We start from the raw sequence: 22,190 nt of genomic DNA, 5'->3' as shown, positions 1-22,190 counted from the left end.
TCACTCCTCAATGTACGAACTCACCAAATTGAACTAATTCTATGTATTTGCATCATTAATTACCTGATAGGGATATAATTACCAAAGTTTTACATGAAGATGTGTTACTTACTTATAATTGAATTATTTACTTTGAGATCGATCTCAGGATTAGCGCACTTTTGTACAATAAGTTTCCCAGCTCGATGTTAGAAGAACCGAAGACCACATGCTCATACATAACCTCAACGAAGGGCCATATCTCACCTTCATTGCCCCAAACAAAGGACCTTTTGTGACATTTGGTAGGAAAGCAAAATTTTGCTTCTAAGAACATCCTAGGAAGGACTCACAATTCTGATTCTCTTATTATGAGGGGACAGGGCAGCCATACTTCCAATCGTGTACCACCCATACCACGGGGTGCGTTAGGTAAGTAAGGCGATGTTATCCTAAGAACACCACCATATTGTTCAAGGATATCTCTTGCTACTGTAAATTCCGTACCATTATCCAGAATAACTCTTGCAGCCTTCCCCTTTCCACCAACTTGTAGACCTGAACCCCATGGAGCAAGTGCTTGAGCCTGTGACTGAACCATGCACACACAAAAAAAAATGCAACATGTGTCAATTATTTGAAAATATGTCCAAAAAACAAAATCACATCAAATGTGAAGAGTAGAACATGAACTTTGGTTGAACAGATTATCTTTGTTTCATAATCAATACTGCTCTTCACAGCTTTGCGCCATCTTTATGCAAATTCACAAAATATCCAAGCATACTATTAGATGGAAATCTAAGAGAATGTTTAGAAAATTTGAGGCACACAGTTGTAATCTGGACATATCTAAAAGCTGCCTCACATGTTGACTCTTGCAAATGTTTACAAATATACAGATCTTTCAATTTGAAACAATTCTTAAAATCTTTATCAAAATAAGGAACTTTGCAGGCTATGAACTTTAGTAGGAATTGGTCATCTACTAAAACCAAAGATTTGCCAGATGAATCATTTCTCTATTTGCAGATCGCTCGCACTGAAAAGTGGGATATCCCTAGCACAAGGAGAATCAGGCAGTCTGTATATTCTTGTTAGGATGGGTAGTAGTATTCTTTCACAAAACATTAGTCACTAAAAAAACGCCAACCCCTTTCAGTATACTTTTATTGCTACTATTCTTTATCAAATAGGGATTGAGATACTGTAAAATACACAATATAAATCATCCATTGCAGGAGTTGGTACTTGCCATCAAACTTAAGTCCGGTCCATTATTATCGATGACAACAAGCACTCCTCCTCCTGGTGCACGCATCAATTCTACCTTGACCCATCCACCAGGTAAAATATGTTGCAAAGAACCTTCTAATAAATTACTGAATGCCTGCAGTAATGCTGATTCATCTACTGCAGCAACATAGGGAGACTCTTGTGAATTCTGCCTAAGCTCTAAGATCTTCCCTTTTTTATTAGCCAGAACAGCACCAGTAGTAACTAAGTCAACCAATAGTTTTGACACATCACATGACCTGTGCGAGTGACCAGGGAGGCTTTAAAAATAGGCTATAAGAGCAACAAAACCAATTTGTTGATACTGAATTCTAATGAGATGCTTACTTCGTAGTTGAATGCATCAGAGGTGCAAGCGCCACAGGAGGCATTGGTGCCTCTCTATCACTTTGACCTGAGGATGCGGATAATACAGAGGAAGTAAATGGAGGTAGCTCCCTTTGTACATCTACAGACGCATCATTGTCTGAAAGTGCTTCACCTGCCTCATCCTTAAGTAATTCAGCATCCAGAATGTTGTCATTCATCTTGGTCTTGCTATGCAGCATATTGGCGGTATTCTGTAGATAAGAAGCTTTCAAAATCATATTCAATGTTATATTTTCTAATACATAAGCTTGTCCAAGAAAACAATCTCAAGTAGAACATAAATTAAGAAAACCTCAGCTTGCAATAAACACACTTTTAAACTCTGGTATCCACTATACACAGCAGTGATTAGAAAGGCCCCATGTGGAGGACATATGATTCAGTATACAGTATAGAAAATTCCCACAATATCATGTCAATCGCAGTAGCACCCTAGACCAAAATAGATAGTAATAAAATAATTAAAAACATAAAACCTGAGAAACTAAATAAATATAAGACTAAGCCACATTTAGAAAGTAGTACATAGTGCCAAAACTCGGAAGTGGATGTTTTGAACTCTCCTGAAAGCTCCTTCTCATCATCATCACTATCACCAAAGAATAACTATCTATCTTTGATAGACTTGCTGCATTGTAAGGAAAATAGAAAAGGTTCTTGACTCTAAGATGTGATTATGCATTAACCAAAATGATACTATGATGATTAGAAGTTTAAAATACTGAAGTGCAAAGATAATCTATTCCCTGAAGATAGCATACCTTAGTCTTATTCTTAATAAGCTTCTAGAAGTCCAAAAGGCCGACATACAAAGATACCCTCTCCCCTGAAGATAACATATCTCAATCTTATTCTTTATAAAAATTCTACACAACTATTAACATCCGATAATTTCCAAAAACTATACCATTACTTTGAGCATTCATAGGCACATCCTCAAAACATCTTTGTGCACACAATCTATCATTAATAGAAAGCTTCATCCTTAACTACATTGAAGCATAGACAATAAAAAACAATGGCACGTCACAATCTGGATACAAAAAGAGAAAGACAATAATCCAAAAACAATATAGCAAGACGAACATTCACCTTGCTAACATAAACCACATCTTGAAATTTCTGGACAACATCCTTCATGTGCTCTCCTTGTACTAATATATCTTCCAAGACATCACTAGAAATCTACATCGTGTATATCTCAATTAGAACTGTTGCATAGATAAAATAAAACGTAGGAAATGTCAATAATTTTATTAACTATTGTATATAATATTGCAACCTCTCCTCTCTTCAGCTGTGGCTGAAGCATTTTTCCAAGAGTCCGTATTGCAGCTAAAGGCCCTCGCACCTATACATTTCAAGATTGTATCAGAGAGAAAATATATATGTATAAAATGAAAATTTACATTATGAAACATTCCACCAGTTGACTGTACATTCTGTAATTCTTGACAGGAACTTGATAGGATATGCGTATGCATATTATAGTAATATGGTACACAGACACATTAAGCCGAGTAGAATGTCATGAAGGTAGAGCGTTCAAGCAATAACTTCAATAGTTAAACAAACATTAGGAAAGATTATAGAGAAACATAAGATTAGGTTTAACAACTTGATAAATGAAGCTCCTCTCTCTTCTTGATGTCAAAAGCATAGAAGCTGTTATTCAAGGTGATGACTTCATTGCATATGTACCTACATGCAAAGAACACCTACTCCTTTGACCTTACCAAGATCTTTAAGGCAACATGCTTGCATCACTTTATCATCATAACATCCATTTTTACACTTTACATAGCATTCTTCTAAATAATATCTTGCACAGAAGTTTTAATCTTGCATCACAAATTGTTTCTGATCATGCAAAGGAATTCGCCCCATTTTTCATATCTCGATGAAACCAAGAATGACTGATTTCAAACAGGTGATGAAATAGCATTATTAATCATATAATAAATGCTTACTTTCTCCAAAAGATCTCCTATATGAACTCCACTTCGCCACGAAGATTGTTGTGACAGTAAGGCCCTCTGCAATCACGAAGAATTAGTCCTAATTTCATTGAAATGTTGATGTCATATCTGAGAAATAAAGCCTCATTGATTACATTGTACCAATGGGAGATTGATATCACTCTAGAGTAGCTAAGATGTGTGGAACCTGGAGAATGAACGTTTCCATTCTCCCCAAGGAGATTTTATACAATCATTACAATGTATCTGAAGAAGAGAAATTGTACCTGATCCATCACGCTAGCAATTGCTAACGATTGAGCTATCTTTCTTCCTTGTGATTGTTGTTCTTCTGAAAAATAACTAACTATGTTTGATGGACTGGCTGCATTGCTATTCTTTCCATCGGGTCCTTCTGCTTCTCCCAGCTGCTGTACGCGCAAGGTTCCTTGGCGAGGGGGCCATTCTGGTCTTAGAGCTTTTACTTTTCCATGTTTAGAGATCTCTTGTGGTCTTGGAGATATTAACTCTGCTACCAACATACCAACCAAAAAGAAGTCCTTCACCATTGGCAAAACCAAAGCATGAAGTTTTGGGATCTCCACAGCCTGTATATAAAGAATTCAGTTGTCAGCTGGCTAAGCCATGTATTCTTGTCTTACGTCTTATGATGACCATCTTTAATATTCTACCTCTCTCTCCAATAATGCTGATTCCGCTGACTGTAGAACACCAGAGGTATCATAGTTACCAACTATAACGATATTTGCATCATACTCTCCCAACATCCACGTAGGGTGAGCTGCAACTCTCCTAAACTCCATTCCTGCTTTACCATAGCTTTCTGCAGGCCTTATATAGACCTGAAACATTGACCATACTTATGGAGATATAACCACGGAAAATGATTCATCTTCCATCAGGAAAAACTCTGAAATACCCTGAGATTTCTTTTATTTCCCCAAATGCCCCTAAATTGTCATAATCTGTAATACCCCTTGTTACAAAAAACTCAATGGTATTTCAGAGTGTTTTTCCCTTTTCCAAAAACATGAGGAAACAAGTATTCACCGTGAACTTTGCATTTGCCCCCAACAAACTGTCACATATAATGAGCTGCTGTTGGCAAAGCTCTAAAAAGTCTTCGCTAGGGCCAGAAAACAACTCCTTTGTCTCCGGATCTCTTCTGAAAGATAATTCTACAGTAGAGGAGGCTACAGTATTGATTGCCGCTACAATTGCATTGGCTGACGATGGAAAACTGTCGATATTTTGTACTTCCCTAAGTGAAGGCTGAGGTGAAGACCATGCGGATACAAAATGATAGTATTTGTCCTTATAGAGTGAGCCTGCACACAAATTGTTCACATACCAAAGAATGAAATGAAATATCATTGAGACCACCCAATCCTATGAGAGATTCCAGATATATTTCACATATAAACGCACCAAATGAATGGCCTAGCAGATTCAAGAAAGAGAAAGGAAAAGTTGTCGATAAAAGACATGATTCATATGAGAAAACCAACCTATTTTCACAGCCGAAATCTGAAATTTGGATAACAAAAACACTGAAATGGGTCTCTTTTAAAGGAAAATGCAATGAAAATTTTCACTTCTCTGCCTTTCTGTATCAAACAGAAGCGTAAAATAAAACATCTTATAAGCAACCAAATTCAAGATAGAGAACCATATCATGAGGAAAACATGAGGATGAAAACACGATTGGAAATATAGTTCACATGTAAATGTGTGAAATAAAAGATCCTACAGGCCAACAAATTCAAGAAATAGAGAGGAGAACATGGCATGCAACAAGACTATTTGTAAAGAAAACGTGAAGATGATGAAATGCAGGATTGAATATATGGTTCCCTTACAATGGATGATCTTATCAACCAGTTAGCACAAGAAAGAGAAAGGATCATGCAACAGAATTCCATATTTTAAAAGACTCCAAGTCTATTCTGATAGGAGAATGAAAAAGTAGAAGAGAAGTTGTAATGCTTCCTTTCCAATTTCCTTCATGTTGCCAAGAAAGACATGAAATGAAAGATGCTACATGTCAGCACATTCAAGATAGAGAGAAAGAAAGAAAGATATATTAACGTCTTTTAATAGGCCAAAATAGCCTATAGAACCAACCAAAAGACTACATCTTAAGTGTTGTCTCGTCTTTGAGAACAACAAATATAAATAAATATAATATTACTAAGTAAACATAAAAGTAAATAAGATAAAAAGAGACTAAAGATTCTCAAGTTAGATATATTATAACTTTTTTCTTCAAAATATCTCTAGCATAGGTCGATCCAGAATGGAGAGGTCTTTGAAGTGAGGGAAGCGCCTGCGATGGCAAGAGATAATGGCCTTTATATGTCGATGACAAGGGTGGTGAGGTCGTGGTCCGTGAGGCTGGGCCTACATGCTCGACAAATTGCTATTGCCCAATCTATTGTAACCCCTTTGTTATGTCCTGGTCGGGAGCCCATTTGTGTAGCCCTTGATTAACTTGTAGCATCGGTAGGACTAATAAGGCTACAAAAAGTTGTGATTGTTCTTTGTGGATGAGCTTGTGTGGTTGTAATATTGTCCTTCAACAACTTGTCCCTGTGTCTCTTGAGTTCTAGCAAGAAAAGTCCTAGGCACTGTTGGTCCTCATATTCCATTACCTTGCGTAGTGGGCCAAAGCCTTGTTTAAAGAGGCAATGGTATCTCCTCTTATTTCATAAAAGACACTACAATCGCAAACATAGTGTTCTTCCGATTCCATTCCTTGATGACACAATTGACAAATTCTTTCTTCTAGAGGTATTCGTGTATATATGCCTACCTCAATCTCTAACTAATGTGATAAGTTCGCAGCTGCCCTATCACACTATGCAGTGCATAGGATAGTTGTATGTCCATATAAGGTGGCCTGATGATGAATCCATCCTCCGATGTGTGTAAAAAGTGTCTCATAGTGGGCCATCTTTGTACCACGTGATAGTTTGGGGCTGATCCATGGTATCTTGTTTCCCAAGTTAATAATATCAATTCGGATTACTCTACTCTTGTCCACTTTGGTCATGTTTGAGTGAGAACAGTCCAAGCTATATTGAAACTAGACTAGGGGTAGTGCATTTATGCTTATGCCATGTAACTCGAACCATTGCTGCATTTCAGCATACTCAACAATGAATGTCTCCATTTTCAGCCAGTTGTCTTGATGACATAAGTGCCAACCTTGGGTACCTTTGTTTAGGAAGCTCCCAAAGATGTTGGATACAAGTCACTGATCGGAACAATGCCCCAATGAATATAGGGGTCATTCCCATCTCTGCCCAGATTATATCATGGGGCAACGATGCTTTGCTCCTTATCATGCGGGCAATCATTGACACTAAAGCTCTCTCTAAATCTTTCCAATGATTTGCCTTGTTAAGACTCGGTCGCCACGTTTCTACCCCATATAACAAGTGTATCAAATAACCACAGCTTATTTCATGACTCTTAGAACTGCAAATGTGCACATTGTATTTTGAGAGAACCAAAGACTGCATATCCACGAGAAATTCGGGCACAAGCAGCTTCTTGTAAGAAGAACCTAAGCCCTGTAAATGTTACTCCTAGGTATGTGTAGGAGCGTGCGTATTCCACCTTTTTCTCTCCCAAGAAGAATTCTTGTTTTGATCTTGTTACCCATGCTTGAGTGGTGTTAAACACATCACTTTACTTTTATCCATGTTTATCGACAAACTTTTATCCATACAAAATAGTTTTAAGGCATTTAGATGTCTTTGTAGTCCCTCCGGAGAGTCAAAAATCAGCATATAGTAATATTTGAATAGCTAGAGCCACTAAGGATGCTCCCTAACCCCCCGAATCTCTCTATGTAATGTGATACCTCATCTATATAGAGACAGAAGAGAGTGTGCGATATTGGGCATCCTTGCTTCACGCTAAGTTTGCTAGCCACCGCCTCTGACAAACCCTTGGAAGACCGCACTTTTCCTGACACGGATCATAGAGTGCATTGATTCCCCATTGCATATCTATAGGAACACAAGGGCATCTAGCCGTTGCATAAGCCGAGCACGTGGCATACTGTCAAAGGCTTTTCAGAAATCCACAAAGTAGCAATAAATCCTCTTATTATGGGCTCTGCCCTCCTCAAGAAACATATAAAGATGACGAAACACGGTATTGAAAATACGTCTCACATGCACAAGCATGAAATAAAAGATCCCATAAACCAGAAGAAGGAAAGAAAATCGTGCAATTATGGCACTCTATGTTAAAAAAACTCTGATGAGCCAAGCTTGACAAGAAATTTGAAAGAAAGAAGGGAGCTTAAGACTTACTTCTCGATTTCCTTTGTAATTTAGCCAACAAAGGATTTGAATGAAAGATACAAAGTAGACATGGAAATTCAAGAGAGAGGACCATATTGTAAGGAAAACATGAAGATGATGAGATACATGCTTCCACCTATAAACCCACTAATTCAGTCTTCTTTGACATGCAAAAGAGTGTCCTCAAAGACTTTACAGAAGGAAACAAGATCAGATCCATTAAACTGTAAAAAAGAAACGAGTTTAACATACCATCATTCGAGATGACCAGATTGTTCAAGAGAAAGAACCATACATGATGATGAAAGACCGGAACATTCAAGAGACAGAACCATAAACGGTGATGAAAGACGAGCACATTCAAGAGAAGGAAACATACATGGTGACGAAACACTAGAGATTCCGCATAGGGAAAAGGAAAAATGCATATAATCCGACGCCATAAGCAAAAAGACGAGTTTTTTTTTAACACTTACGTTTTGATTGTGTTCGTGTAGCCAATAAAAAACTGGATAAGATGCTGAGGGGAACCATCTGTTTTTCCTGATGGAAACGCCAGCAGGGAGAAGGCAGAGGGGGTGAAGAAAGAAGACATTGGCACACAGAAGGAGGCGCAATGGATGCCATCAGAATCAAGTTCAATCATATCACCGCGTGATGCCCAGGGGAAAAGTAACTGAGAGAGGAGCGTGCCATCAACATCAGGAAATAATGATTCGTCCTGGGGCGAAGATGAGCTTCGTGTCCATCCAATAAACCCTAAACCTGACCCCTGGCTCGATACAACGCCACTCCATTCAATCTGTTTGATTCATCTTCCTTCTTCCTTCCGCTTCAGCTATCTCTGCTCCTTCTTCTTCCTTCCGCTACTACAGCTATTTTTTCTTCTGCTTCTTCTTCTTCTTCTTCTTCTTCCTTCTTCTGCTACTGCTTCTCCTTCTTCCTTCTGCAGCTATGTCATCATCATCTTCTTCTTCTTCTTCTTCTTCTTCTTCCTTCTTATTCTCGCGCTAAAGATTGGCCACGTGGCGGGTCTCCATTCGCTGCCACCACTGACACGTGGCGGATTCCACTCGCCCGGACCACGTGGCCGTTCTCCTTTGGCCGGTCGCCCGTCCCAAGGGTCAGCGAATGGAAAACAGCCACGTGGCTAGAAACAAAAATTTAGAGAGAGACATGCCGGTGTCCGGTGTCCGGCTGTCTCAATGCAGAGAGAGAGATAGACAGAAGAGACCTCTCCCATCCGACATTGGTCCCCAGAACATTCCATGGCCAAGACAAGCCTCGTGAATTAAATTGCCCTTTGGCACTTGCCAATGCAAGTAGTTGTATATGACCCAATACAAGCCTCATGAATCCGAATCAATCTTTATCTCTACCGAGAAGTGGGTATTTCAGAATGTATGTTCCTCTCTAGTATCTGTGAGCATGGGGATAGGTAATATAATTGTTATAGCGACGAGAATGTGAGAGAGAGAGAGAAAGAAAGAAAGAAAGGGAGCATGAATGAGTGTGGGGATAAGTAATAATAGTTATGGCCACGGGAATTCGAGAGGAATCATTCTCAGAAGCTAGTGGGTAGATCTTGTGACAACACAAGCAAAGCTCCCAACTCCTCGATGCCCATTAGCCATTGTCCGATTGGTTTGCCTTTTCATGTACGTTTTCATGTCCCTTCCTAATTTGGTCGAGACATGGTTTTAGTTAGAGTGTTCTAAACCATGTCATGCCTCTTACTAGAATGCCCATGTATATATCCAAGGCTAGATATTTTGCATTGATGCTCGCGTTGTTTCTTCGTTCTTTTAAAGATTCCAAGGTCAATAGCTTCGTAGGCACCTCTAATTTGGAGTTGTTTACCTCTTTGTTGCCATATAATCTGTCGTTGATTGTCCGATCAATCTACTAAATTTCAATTAAAATGCATGTTAATCGAGTACCAAGCTAAAACTTGTCCTTGGCTTTTTGGTTAATTTTCATACGTCGACAAAGAATTTGGTAGATTTCCTCTTTACTATCTAATGCAGACTCTAATTAACCTGACTCTAATGTTCATTACAATAGCCCGACTCCAATGTTCATTTCAATAGCTAGACTCATTTCAGTAACCCGACTCAATGTTGGGTCCCAACTCATCGCAATAGCCCAACTTGATGCGATTGTCAAACTCATCGCAATAACCTCACTCAATGCAGTAGCTTGACTTAAAATTTAATTGTCATATCAGAAACCCAACGATGCTTTGGATGAAGATGCACAACAATCCAACTAGTTTGGATGCACTATGATTCATTGAATAGTCTAACAACCCTTTCCTTGAAGAGTTTGGCATAGATGGTTGTAAGGAAGGTTTCAAGCACGCCCGGAGATCATGGCATCATATATTGGAGAACCGACATCATGAACTCCACATACCAACTCAACCCAATGGGACTGATTGTAGATATTACATTGGAGATAATGGCATCATACACCAGAGAACCGACATCATGAACTCCACATACCAACTCAACCCAATGGGACTGATTGTAGATATTACATGATGCAAACTATTCAGATGCTAGTGGAAGATTCTATACAAGGTTTGGGATCTCTAGATTTTGTAAGTGTATTTCATATTCTGATTGTGTACAATTAGTCCTCGTATGTTGGTTCTTAGAATTGTTGTTTGATAAGGGTCGAAGCATTTGTTTGGACATGAAGACACGGAGCTCCTTCAAATGAATATGTCAAAATGGGCACGTTTTGTTTTGGGTCTATCGATATTATAAATCTTTGGAATTTTGCCATTACATTTTGTATATTCTTGTTTTGTAAACTACCCCATGCCGGCCAATAATGAGGCCTGATATTGGTTTAGAATTTTGAGGATGTTGACTTCCACTTTATGGTACAATATCTTGCTCCAATGCTATTAATGTGATTGCCAAGACCTTGCAAGTAAATATGAGCATTTACTCAGAATTCAAATGATCACTGAGAGGCATATGTCATCCCTTTGTGGGTCATTACCATGTACAGATCATGTGGCCCAAATGTGAATGGATGATGCCATAGTCGATGCAGAACTAGAGTTGACGCAAGAAGCAAAAGTTGGGATGAGCGCAGAAGTCGAAGAAAGGAAACCAATGAAGTTAGAAGCACTTCAATTGTTTGAGCAAGGATCGAGAGCAATGAACAATGTTGTTGTTGAACGTCGTTGGCAACTCATGGTAGATCTTCAAAATCATATGCTCTCATCAATGGGTGCATCAACTTCTTCCAATATGCCATCTAGAGGTCCAATCAATCAAAAGCAACAAATTGGTGCGAAAAGAGGAGCCACGCTAAACATTTCGCAATAACTTATTGGCAGTTCCCCAAACAAGACCAAAACACACACCAAAAGACTACAGAGAGTTGTTGGTTGTCCTAAGAGGCAGTTGCCAATATGTGAGATAGAGAAGGTTTAATGTTTGCATTGTCATGAATTGGATAGCTTGTGATCTTTGAAACTTTTTGTGATTGAAATTTTTGTGTAAGTTGAAGTTTCTGGTATCTTCAAAAAAAAGTTTGGATTTTTTTGTGGTTAAACTTTTTGTTGCTCAAATTTTAATGGTGGCCGATATCTGAGATGGAATGGTGTTTGGAATTATCTCTAACTTTTTGTTTTACATTTGGTGATGGTTTGTGCGCGTTATTTCTTTCTTTCAAAGATTTCCTTCAATAGTATTAAGAAAAAACTCCTGAAGGCTACAACTTGAACTTGTCTGCCCATAAGGTTACAACTTTTTATGTACAATGATGTACAATAGTCCTAAGACCGAAGATAGGACTTTGTAGAAGGTGTTGGAATTTGTTGATGTACACTGCCATTATTTACTGATATTCAAGAAACGGTCCATGGAAATCGATAGTGCCATTGAGGCCCTTGAGTTGACTCTGTAAACAGGGGCTACTTTTTCCATAAGTGAAGAAGCATCTTCCTTCTCTTGTTCACCATGCATATTGTCATACTAGCCACGGACTACTACCAACAAGTTCTCCCATATCTCAAGTAGGACATCTGAGAGACGAAGATATACCACATCATAAAGTTGGTTACATCGACATTTCCATAATGCCCATAACGTTACCGTAGTCACAGTTTTCCAAACCTAGACATTTCGAGGTTGGTGAAAAGGGCTAACTAATATCAATCTTCTATTATGTACCATCATTGCTTCCTGAACATTGACTGTCTCATACAACATTAAGCGGGAATTTAACACTCCCAACATCACTGATCCCCATGAAAATAGGCGGTCGGCATTGATTGTTAAGAATAACGAAAGGACTTTATTCCATAGTTGTTGAGCCAGGGGACAAGACCATAGGACATGCTTGGCAGTCTCCTGAGCTTCATGGCAAAAGCCACATTTGCCGAAGATTGGGTGCTACATTCCCTTTCAATGAATGACCAATTAGTAATGCCATATGCACTAATAGCCATCTGAAGAGAATAAATTTAGTTGGCCCATTAAATGACTAGATCCATCTCTAGTAGTTATTCAAATGCAAAGTTAAGACACCCAGGTGGTCCAATGTTTCTGAGTTGTTGGTATCGTTACATTCTGAGAGAACAATAATGATCATCCAGGTTTTACTGAGCAATGAAAGAAGGGAACCTTTATGATTTGTTCCCCCAAGGAATTGTTAGGGATCGATCGACCACAACCAGTTTCATGTTCACATTCGAGTGCAAAGAAACAAGTTTGGTAAATGCACAGACAAAAATGAGGAGCAGAAAACGAAGAACAAAGACACACGATATTTTATGTGGAAAACCCGAACTAGGAAAAACCACGGGGGTCCACAAACCCCGCAAAACAGAATCACTATGATAGAGGAGAAGTACAATAAGAAGCTCAAAGCAACGACCTCGAGATCTTATTCGTCTATCAGACGGCTACTAAGTTACTACTCTCACTCACTCTCTTTTACTCACAGTTACAGAGGCAACCACCTTCAGTGTAAGTTTAAAACAATGATCAACTACAATGATTCACCTACAATCTAAAGTTTGCCCTAGTTGTTTATATACTACAACAACTTTCTAGCTATTTACAAGCATAGCCCACAAAGGGCACATTTGGACTATTTACAAATATAGTCTTCCGAATCGGCTACGAAATTGATTTCGGTTCTCGATTTCGATCTCAGCCTCGACTTATTGACCTCGACCGGATTACCCTTGTGTCCTCGATTCGGTTCGTTCTCTTCTTCCCGTTCGGAGGGACATGTTTCCCAACAGGAATGTGACCAAAACCAACCCCTCGGATGGACCCATGTTAATCTTGCAATAGGGTCTTTTGCATATAACCACATCATATCACACGTATGAGCAATTAAAGGATAAGGATCGAGCATCCATTTCTTTCCACTTTTAGCAACCACTCTGACTGGTGCACTTCACAAAGTGCTATAGATAATTGCAATTAAAGGTATAAGGTTGCAATCTATGGTTGTCTAGGACCTGAAAATAAGAAGTGCACCCATTAGGTGAAACACCCTTCACAACCATCAATGTGTCATTTACGAAGCATCCATACCATAGATGTTCCTACTTGGGTTGGAAGGTTGTAGAAAACAAAGAATATGCTACTGATATGCTAGCAGTCATTATCTTGGCACCATGAGCAGATTGTAAATGAGCAAGACGATCTTATTGTGGCATTTGCTGAAATTGAGTCCAAGTTCTTACAGATGCAGCTAGCCCATTATCCAATTTACCCTAGGCAATGCGAGTTCTTAGGCCCAACCAACACTTTTCCCTGCATTATCCTAAAATAGAGAATTGGCAAGAAGAGGTTGATTAAGTAATGCATCCCGTGTAGAAGGATTGTCCTTTAGCAAGAATGACTTAATCACATCCTTTGCCCTTATGATTCATAACAACAAACTCCTCCTGTTTTAGGACTTGAATTGCATTAACTAATTTAGAAATATTCCTTTCCAAGCATCTGATCCTAGTAGCAATCCTCTGATCATAAACTTAGTCAAGAGGGCTCTTGACTGCATCAAAGGATCTATCAAACCCAACCCTCCATTGCTTTTAGGTTGAATCAACACATTCCCAACAACTTTGGCTACTATTGGAGATCCATGTCCCCCCCCCCCCCCAAAGAGGAAATTACGGATCAAGATTTGCACTTTTTTATTGCAAATCTAGAAAATAGCCAAACAGATTCTATAAACCACATTGAATCCAACAATACTAAGTTTGTTATTGTCACAGACACACTAAGCGCGGACTCCGACGGAGCATGGATGATGGGGCTATGAGCAACATGCTATGAACTTGGAACTAGAAATGCTGAGGCTAGAAACTCAGGAAGTTGGGAGTGACTAGACGAGGAACTTAAGAAACTGGGAACGACACAAGAGCATGAAGACAGAGATAAAGATCAATGAGACAAGATGGGGCGAAACAAGAATACTAGATTGATGTGTCAATGACCAGTGTTGAATCCCTTGAAAGGGACCAAGGAGGTTACAAGTATTTATACTACAAGTTGAAGTACATGCGTTATAATATTTGGGAGAATATTCTAGAACCTTTTAGTTTTAGAACTTTCTAAAAAGTTAACTTCTAGAACTTGAAATAGATAATCTACTAAGATATACATAACATGACCATGTATTTGGATGTGTTGGTTAGAACATAACACTTGACTATAATACAAGTGGTCAAGAGTTCAAATCTTGACATGAATGTTATCTTATCTATGACATCTATTACAACCTCACCTGCAAAGGACAATTGTTGGGCATCCCAATATAGTAGTTTACGTTTTATTGATGATAGTAACAGAGATATCATTACTTTTGGCCTCAAATCTATACCAACGGAGATATCATTGCTTCTTCACCCACCCAAAGGCTGACTGACTTATTCCAATTAAGTGATGCACCTATAGCATCCGAGAAAACCTGCAAAGCATCTTGTACCCAACCAAGATTACCTATCTCCCCATCAACACAAAGGCCCGTGTCATCTGCAAACTCAACATCCAATACAATAGATTGTGTAACAGGTAATACTATGTCTTTTATACCATCCAAAGACGATCTTAGGTAGGAGGACAAAGGGCAAGAGGGCATCCTTGCCTAACATACTTGGAGATGGGAAATAGCGGCCCATATCCTCTAGTGAACAAAACTGAACTAGATGCATTCCTGTATACAGCGGAAACACCTTTTATCCATGCAACAGGTTCAAACCTAATCTTGATAGCACTGCCTCAAGAAAGTTCCAATCCACTTTATCATAAGCATTCTCAAAGTCAAGCAATAATACTGCAAGTTGTTGTTTATTTTGTTGAGCCAATGCAACCATTTCCCATAACAAAAAGATATTATAAAAAATACTCCTATATTGTAGAAAACCTGATTGTATGTCATGAATAATAGACAACGACACCGATCGTAATCTAATAGCAATGGTTTTTGCCACAATCTTATAAATGTCACTAAGCAATGTTATTGGCCGCCACTTGGAGACTTCGTTACACTGAGCATCTGACTTAAGAATCATATATATGATTCCTTCCGTCCATTCCGCATGCATATTACCGCGGCTTGAGAATATTAAATTAACTGCTCTAGTAAGGAGAGGACCAAGAAAATCCCAATACTGCAAATAGAAGCCAACTCCTATTCCATCTCTTCCCGGACAAACATCCTTACCTAAGGATTTAGCTGCAGAAAAAACCTCTTGAGATTTAAATGGTTGCAATAAATGAGAGGCCATTATATATGTAACCTTCTATTGAACAATTGCAAGGACAACTTGTTTCTTGTAAAAACTATTTGCTGAAAAAGATTCAGCAGACAATAGTTGATGATGATAATCCGAGACTATACATCGCATCTCAGAGTCGTATGATGTATAGGATCCATCAAGCTGCTTCAAAGAAGTAATAGAAACATGTCTATTTTTTCGTTTAAACTGATTGAAGAATTCATTATTGACATGATCCTGCCTTTGCGACCAATGAGCAACATTACAATAGTAAAAGAACATTGAGCGTGCCTCTTGTTTTTCTTTTAAACTGCTTTTTATTTGCTGCAAATCACAATGTAGCACAGCTGAAGTTGGATACCTTTCCAACAATTGTTATAGTGCTACAAGAGCACGACGCAGGTTGGCAATTTTTGAAGTGCAGTGATAAACAACAGATGTTGAAACTATTTTTGTGAATAGAATCTTTGTATCAAGTATGACATGAACCATATTGCTAAGTATACAATCATCCAAGAAGTTGTAATTCGACCATATCCGAGTGATTGACATCCTATGACTATCATCAAATAGCAATGAAGGAGGAACTACTTAGAATATCGCCTCTTGCGCATTTTAATTTTCATGGTGGAGTTTTTATATATCCGAATCTTTTGATCTTTGAATTTTTTTCATGGTGGGTTACCCAAAAGAGCCGGGTTATTGGTGACAGTAGAAGGGGAAGAGTTGGGTTATCAGTGACAGAGCTAGGTTATCGGTGGTTGTAGAAGGGGCAGGGTCAAGTTACTCGTGACAGAGTCTGGTCAGAGCTGGGTTATCGGCAAGCCGCACACTTTTTTGGATAAAGATATGATGGTGCAGATCACACACGCCCACCACCCACCATAGCCCATGGTCGTGATTCCCTCGTCGGGCCTCACTATGATTCGGAAGCAAATAGTCATGAACATACAGAAGAGACATACAAACCAAACATATAGACAAGGCACACATACATACATACACTACGTACATCCCATCGAAGACCTATGCATACATACATACATACAATACATACATCTCATCCAAGAACTATGCATACATACATACAATACATACATCTCATCCAAGACCTAGGCATGCATACATACATACATTACATACATACATACATCCATCCATCCATCCATCCATACATACATACATACATACACTACATACATAGATACATACATCCCATCCAAGACCAAGACCAGAGTGGTGTATGTCCATGGGGGTTTGTTGGTTTGGATAAAGGAAGGAAGGGAGCAAAAAAGGCAGAGCCACTCACAAAATGGTGATCCATGGATTGATGATGCATCCTGGAAAGGGAGAAAGAGAAGAAGGCTCTATCTCCCACTCAAAGAACCTTTTTTCCTCCTGCAGCCTAGCCTGTCTTCATCATGGCTTCTTGCTTCATATCCCGATTGAATTCTTCAGCTCTACCTCTTCTTGTACATGCCCACCTCCTCATTCAGGCTAACCTTCCATGCTCCAGCCCTGCGAGGAGTCTGCAAGTGAAGAAGGCCATACGGCCTAACCCTCTTTTCTCTACTCTGGGATGTGGGCGACTCCTCTTTTCGCCTGCCGCTGCCGCTGCCTCGGGCCAAGAATCATCTGCTGCTGCCACATCCACTTGTAAGAAACTTCTCCATCCTCAAAAAATAGGCAAAATATGATTAATTTTATGTGGGTTTATAAGCGATCCCTAGCCTTCTGCATTGGGCTTGCAGTTTGAGTACCTATGCGCTCGCTATTTGCGATGAATTGAATTGAATTGTATTGAATTCCAGACCTTCAGTACACGTTACATTGTATAACCTAGCCTCATGATCCTTATCAAATAGGTCATATGTATGATCTATCTCGTTGCAACCATATGCATATTTTTTCAATCAGATTAATACTAGATTCTCAACTCTATAGACACTTTGGTTGTTCAGCAACCAAATCTATTATAGTCAAACCCTCGGCTTCTTCGTCTCTTTATTATGTTCATGAATTCACAGTGATTGTCTAGACTGCTTGCGTGTTATACTTAAAGATATCGTGGAACTTCTCTATGGTTTGTGGGTTTCCACCTCTTCTTGAGGTTTTACACTTCCAACATGATCTCTACTTTCTGGGATATGCTCAAATTCAAGCTTCCTACATTTTTATTTTATTTTTAAAATAAGATATCCATTCATTAATATAAACAAATATACATAGAGATGTGATTCTCAAGTGATTGGCAGAGAGAACAGCCATCTTGGCTGGCATCCCAAAAAGATCTACCATCATTGAAGGACAGAAGTGGAGTATCTTTCCGACGTCTCTGTGTACATTTTCATTATGTTTCTTCATAATTAAATAGTTTTTCATGATGCTCTTTGATATGTAAATGGCCAATAGAAGTCATCTTTATTTGCCCGGTACATGATCTCTATTTCTGAATACTTCATTGTGATTGCAACATATGGGGTGCTTCCAATTTCCTTCCATCATAAATGATTTCTAGGTTTTGATGATGATTCATATGTAAACACCCGAGAGGAATAGTATTCTTTAAATTGTGATGGGAAATGTGATGGCATGTGGAACAGTGGTTTTACAGGAGGTAGATTTCATATGGAACGGTGAGGCCACAGAGGTCCAACTCACGGGGGACTTCATTGGATGGGACTCGAATGTTCCATTACTCAAAGGCAGCGATGGTGCTTTCTATGCCAAACAGGCAAACTTTCTCTCTGTCTTTCTTTCCTGCCTAAATGTAGATTGAATGTTGAGTTCGATGCATCTATGCAAGGCTACCATCATGCATCAGAGATGAGCTTCGCAGGTCGAGGAACTTAAAGAAGAGAAAAAGAAACCATTCTTTATTTTCTATAATGGAGAGAAAAATGGATAAATACTAAGACTATTATGAGAGAGTTCCATGGAGTACTGAAAATGGGTACACAAAACGTTTTGCATAGGTCAAGGAACTGACAAGTAATTTGAAACTCGTCGAAAGAGGGGGCAGGAGTGAAGGTGTAGATGTACCATTCAATCCTGGATTACTTTGATTGTATGTATCCATATGCCTTTTTACAAATGAATCCATAGTTATTTGCATAGTGCTTATTTTCAGAAATGAGACTTGTTGAAAGAGGGGGTAAGGAGTGGTACTATACTACATGGACTTGTTTCAGTTGGATGTGTATTCCTCTTTACTTAGATTGACACTGATAAATACATTTTTACTAATGCCAACGAATACGGTTATATGCTTAGATCTACACTCACAAATACATTTTAAGTAAATGAATGAAACAATTGTTTATGTCAACGATCACGAACACATTATCATTAGAAACAGTGATTATCCTTTATTCCTTCTTGCACACATGTTCCCATGTACTTAAATAATAATTTAACTTTTACACAACATTGTTCCTGCTATATCCTAGTAATATATGCGAGTCCAAAACTTGTATAAATATCATAATCATAACTTTGATTTCCTTGTTTCCTTGAAACAGAAACTTTCTCCTGGAACTTATGAATATAAATTCATTGTAGATGGTAAGAGGGTTCATTCCCCTGATAAGCCAACAGCAGAAGATGGGAAAGGCGGGTTTAACAACAAAATCACAATCACAGGTTCATACTTTTTTTCCCTATTCTTTATAGAATAGACTGATGTCAGCTAATTTCATTGTTCTGTTCCAATTACTTTCATGTAAGGACACGATGTGTTCATGTTTTGGGTTATCACAATTTCATAGTTTTCTTCTATATTGCTGATTGAATAGTGTTTAGCTTATTTGATGTGGTTCTTTTGATTTCCCTTGGGTAAGATCACAATTTATATAGAAATTCTTTCAGATGATGCAAGCAGTCTGAGCTCATCGAAAAGCACTCCGAGCTCACCGAAAAGCCAACCTGCTGCAAATGCTGATGCTACTGTATCTAAACCAGCAGCAAAGGCTGCTTCCACTAAGCCAGATGTTAAGAAGGCTTTGGCTAAGCTCTTGCCAGAGATAATGAATGAAGACGTTATTCCCAAACTAAAAAATATCCTTGAGAAAGAAGATGATATTGCAAATGTCGAACTTCTGTTCCGACAGAATCAGGTATCTATACAGCTATCTATCCATACATGTTTCGTATCCTCCTGCAACGATGATTTCCTCATCTAATCCCACGAGTCTTTATTTGGCTGCAACAGTTGGAAGGGAGCTTTGTTAAGAATGAGGTCACCTATGCATTCTGGGCATTCTTCCCTGATGGCAAACTTGAAGGTATCGCGAATCTTTTATCTATCTCTAAATTAAGATTCTCTGTGATATTATATACATACATATATACAGATATGCATAGATATTCACACATATTTATATATGCATGCATGCATACACAAACATATACATGCATCCACATGCATACACACACACACACACACACACATATATACGCACACACGCACACGCATACGCATACATACACATATATATACATACGTAAACATACTTACACATGTGGATAGATACATATGTGTACATATGGATCACCACCATCTACTCACACGCGCGCACACATACATACACTTATAAATATGCATACATAAACATACTTACACACACAATTACATATACATGCATACAAACATGTGATTCTAGAAGAAACATAATTGGATTTCTACTTCTATTCCAGGGTCAAGGGGTTTCTCCCTCGCATCACATGGATCACCACCTAGCACTGTTGAGCCATTCCTTATAGATGAAAAGAAGATTTCTGCAGATTTGCTGATATTTTGGATAACCAAGAGGCTGTTTGCACAAAAGCTTTTGTCCAGAAACTAACCATGGGTGGGTGGGTCGTCAAACTTTGGTATTGATTCATCCAACCCTGCATGTTCTTGTAAACTTGTCTTTGTATATGGCATTATCAATATATAGGTGCGGGTTTTGATCATAAGCTAACCACGGTTGGCGTCGCAAGTTTCTCTGTTGATTTTTCATAAACTTTTCTTTGATTTGGGGCAATACCAAATGCAGGAGTTGATCATGTTTGCTTGTCGTCTTAAAAATAGGAGTTCCTCATGTAATATGGAAATAAATTGGGGAGATAGATGTGTAATCTTGTGCTTCTTTTCTTTTTTTTCTTAGATTTCCAAGAATAGTGTTTGCATTCTCTCTGAGGAACACTCATCCATCCAAAAGTGGATGCATTGCATTTACCATGAAAACTATAATACGTAAGAATCATATTTAATTTCTTGGAATTTACTTATGAATACATCATTTGGAAGATTCAAAGCTTTGGCGAGATGTTCATGGTTACTCTTTGAATGCTAGAGGTTACCCAATTGTAGGCAACTCCTTGAGTCACCTGGATGCATTCTCCTTGGGACAACAACTAAATGCTTAACGTCCAAGAGAATTGCGTCGTGTTTGATAAGTCACACTATTTAGAGTGCACGTGTATCCTATCAAAATATGATATGGAAGGTTAATCATAATTTTTAGTATAGAATAGTAGTGGCTAAGAAAGCTAAACCTCCAAGTAACTTCAACAAAGGGCGAGTATTTATTGTCGAGAGAGAAGCAATATTGTTGTTTCTTAAGAACTGATTGAAGAATTGAACATAGAAGGCCAATGATAAAAGGAGCATTAATTTACAAGAAGAAAAGAATAACCCCTTGTTGGACATTGTTATAACCATAATATGAACCATACATACCATATGTGCATGCGCATTTGAGCATGTTTCGATCATTCGAGTATGGTAAACACCCTCAAAATATGGTGAATAAAATACTTTTGTATTCATTATTTATTATAAGGTAAAACTTTTTTTAAGGTAAAAAACGTAAAAAAACAGAACATGTGTTAACATACACATTCGTTTGCAAACGTATGAAAAGAATGTTTGCAAATGCATTCGAGTATGTTACGTACTATGGTTATAACCCACGGCTTAAGCAGAAAAGTTGGAATGAAATATGCATACGATCATAGGGTTTGTATTGGAAAGGCAAAATGTGACTATTGAAATGATTCCGTGTGCAATATATGCTTGGCATATATGTTGTTCAATTTGAAGACAATTTTATTAAAAAAATTCACACTTTTGTTAGTGTGTGGACCACATAAAATAACATAATATTTAGCAAAGACACAATTTCTATAAGCCAATTTTGGGCCATACATAATTAATGGATATAATGCACTACATTGGATATTGCATGTATATAAACATACTACACTTGTGTCAACTCTACAATGATCAAAATGTTCTCATTGTTTACACTCTACATTTCACTCCAAGATATCCTTAGTTGGTTCTCTAAAAAAGGGGGTAACTAATTTCAATTCTCATGCCACAAACATTTACCGTGTTTATCACACTCTTGACATAATAATATGTTAACAGTTAGTGTGACATTTTGTACCTAGAGAAAAAAGTTGCCAAGCTTCTTTTATCAATGCAACACATTAATGTGA

The 22,190-nt window shown here is 38.3% G+C and overlaps 2 protein-coding genes across 3 annotated transcripts; one reads left to right on the top strand and one right to left on the bottom strand.

The window, feature by feature from the left end:
- Positions 1 to 25: 25 nt before the first annotated feature.
- CSK (chloroplast sensor kinase) lies at positions 26 to 8,819 on the bottom strand. Of its 2 annotated transcripts, XM_087327250.1 has the most exons (11): positions 8,416 to 8,819; positions 4,674 to 4,951; positions 4,295 to 4,465; positions 3,890 to 4,210; positions 3,615 to 3,680; positions 2,927 to 2,995; positions 2,737 to 2,829; positions 1,757 to 1,835; positions 1,603 to 1,669; positions 1,235 to 1,514; positions 26 to 571 (listed from the first exon to the last, which is right to left on the bottom strand). In XM_087327250.1, the coding sequence occupies exons 1-11, from the start codon at positions 8,564 to 8,566 to the stop codon at positions 329 to 331; spliced, it is 1,818 nt and encodes a 605-aa protein (XP_087183376.1). In that variant the 5' UTR covers positions 8,567 to 8,819; the 3' UTR covers positions 26 to 328. The 2 variants fall into 2 exon arrangements, with proteins under 2 accessions (XP_087183376.1, XP_087183375.1); XM_087327249.1 differs by having other exon boundaries at positions 1,603 to 1,835; positions 8,416 to 8,816.
- Positions 8,820 to 17,083: 8,264 nt separating this feature from the next.
- On the top strand, positions 17,084 to 20,660 carry LOC147857527 (DUF2996 family protein). The gene is made up of 6 exons (XM_087327834.1): positions 17,084 to 17,357; positions 18,305 to 18,435; positions 19,223 to 19,343; positions 19,569 to 19,816; positions 19,912 to 19,984; positions 20,397 to 20,660. The coding sequence occupies exons 1-6, from the start codon at positions 17,123 to 17,125 to the stop codon at positions 20,543 to 20,545; spliced, it is 957 nt and encodes a 318-aa protein (XP_087183960.1). The 5' UTR covers positions 17,084 to 17,122; the 3' UTR covers positions 20,546 to 20,660.
- The last annotated feature ends 1,530 nt before the right edge of the window (positions 20,661 to 22,190 follow it).

This window comes from Azolla caroliniana, unplaced genomic scaffold (assembly GCF_043228905.1).
Source record: "Azolla caroliniana isolate FFs.n. ecotype wild unplaced genomic scaffold, voAzoCaro1.0.p SCAF_11, whole genome shotgun sequence".
Taxonomy (NCBI): Eukaryota; Viridiplantae; Streptophyta; class Polypodiopsida; order Salviniales; family Salviniaceae; genus Azolla; species Azolla caroliniana.
Note: the sequence above shows the minus strand (reverse complement) of the source record. Positions and strands in the feature narration are given on the sequence as shown.

Coding starts and splice junctions, on each gene's coding strand:
- CSK (XM_087327249.1), bottom strand. CDS start 8,566: ATGGCATCCATTGCGCCTCCTTCTGTGTGCCAATGTCTTCTTTCTTCA. Junction 4,466..4,673: donor GGGCAAATGCAAAGTTCACG/GTGAATACTTGT, acceptor TCAATGTTTCAG/GTCTATATAAGGCCTGCAGA. Junction 3,681..3,889: donor TTGCTAGCGTGATGGATCAG/GTACAATTTCTC, acceptor TCGTGATTGCAG/AGGGCCTTACTGTCACAACA.
- LOC147857527 (XM_087327834.1), top strand. CDS start 17,123: ATGGCTTCTTGCTTCATATCCCGATTGAATTCTTCAGCTCTACCTCTT. Junction 19,344..19,568: donor CAACAAAATCACAATCACAG/GTTCATACTTTT, acceptor AAATTCTTTCAG/ATGATGCAAGCAGTCTGAGC. Junction 19,817..19,911: donor TTCTGTTCCGACAGAATCAG/GTATCTATACAG, acceptor TGGCTGCAACAG/TTGGAAGGGAGCTTTGTTAA.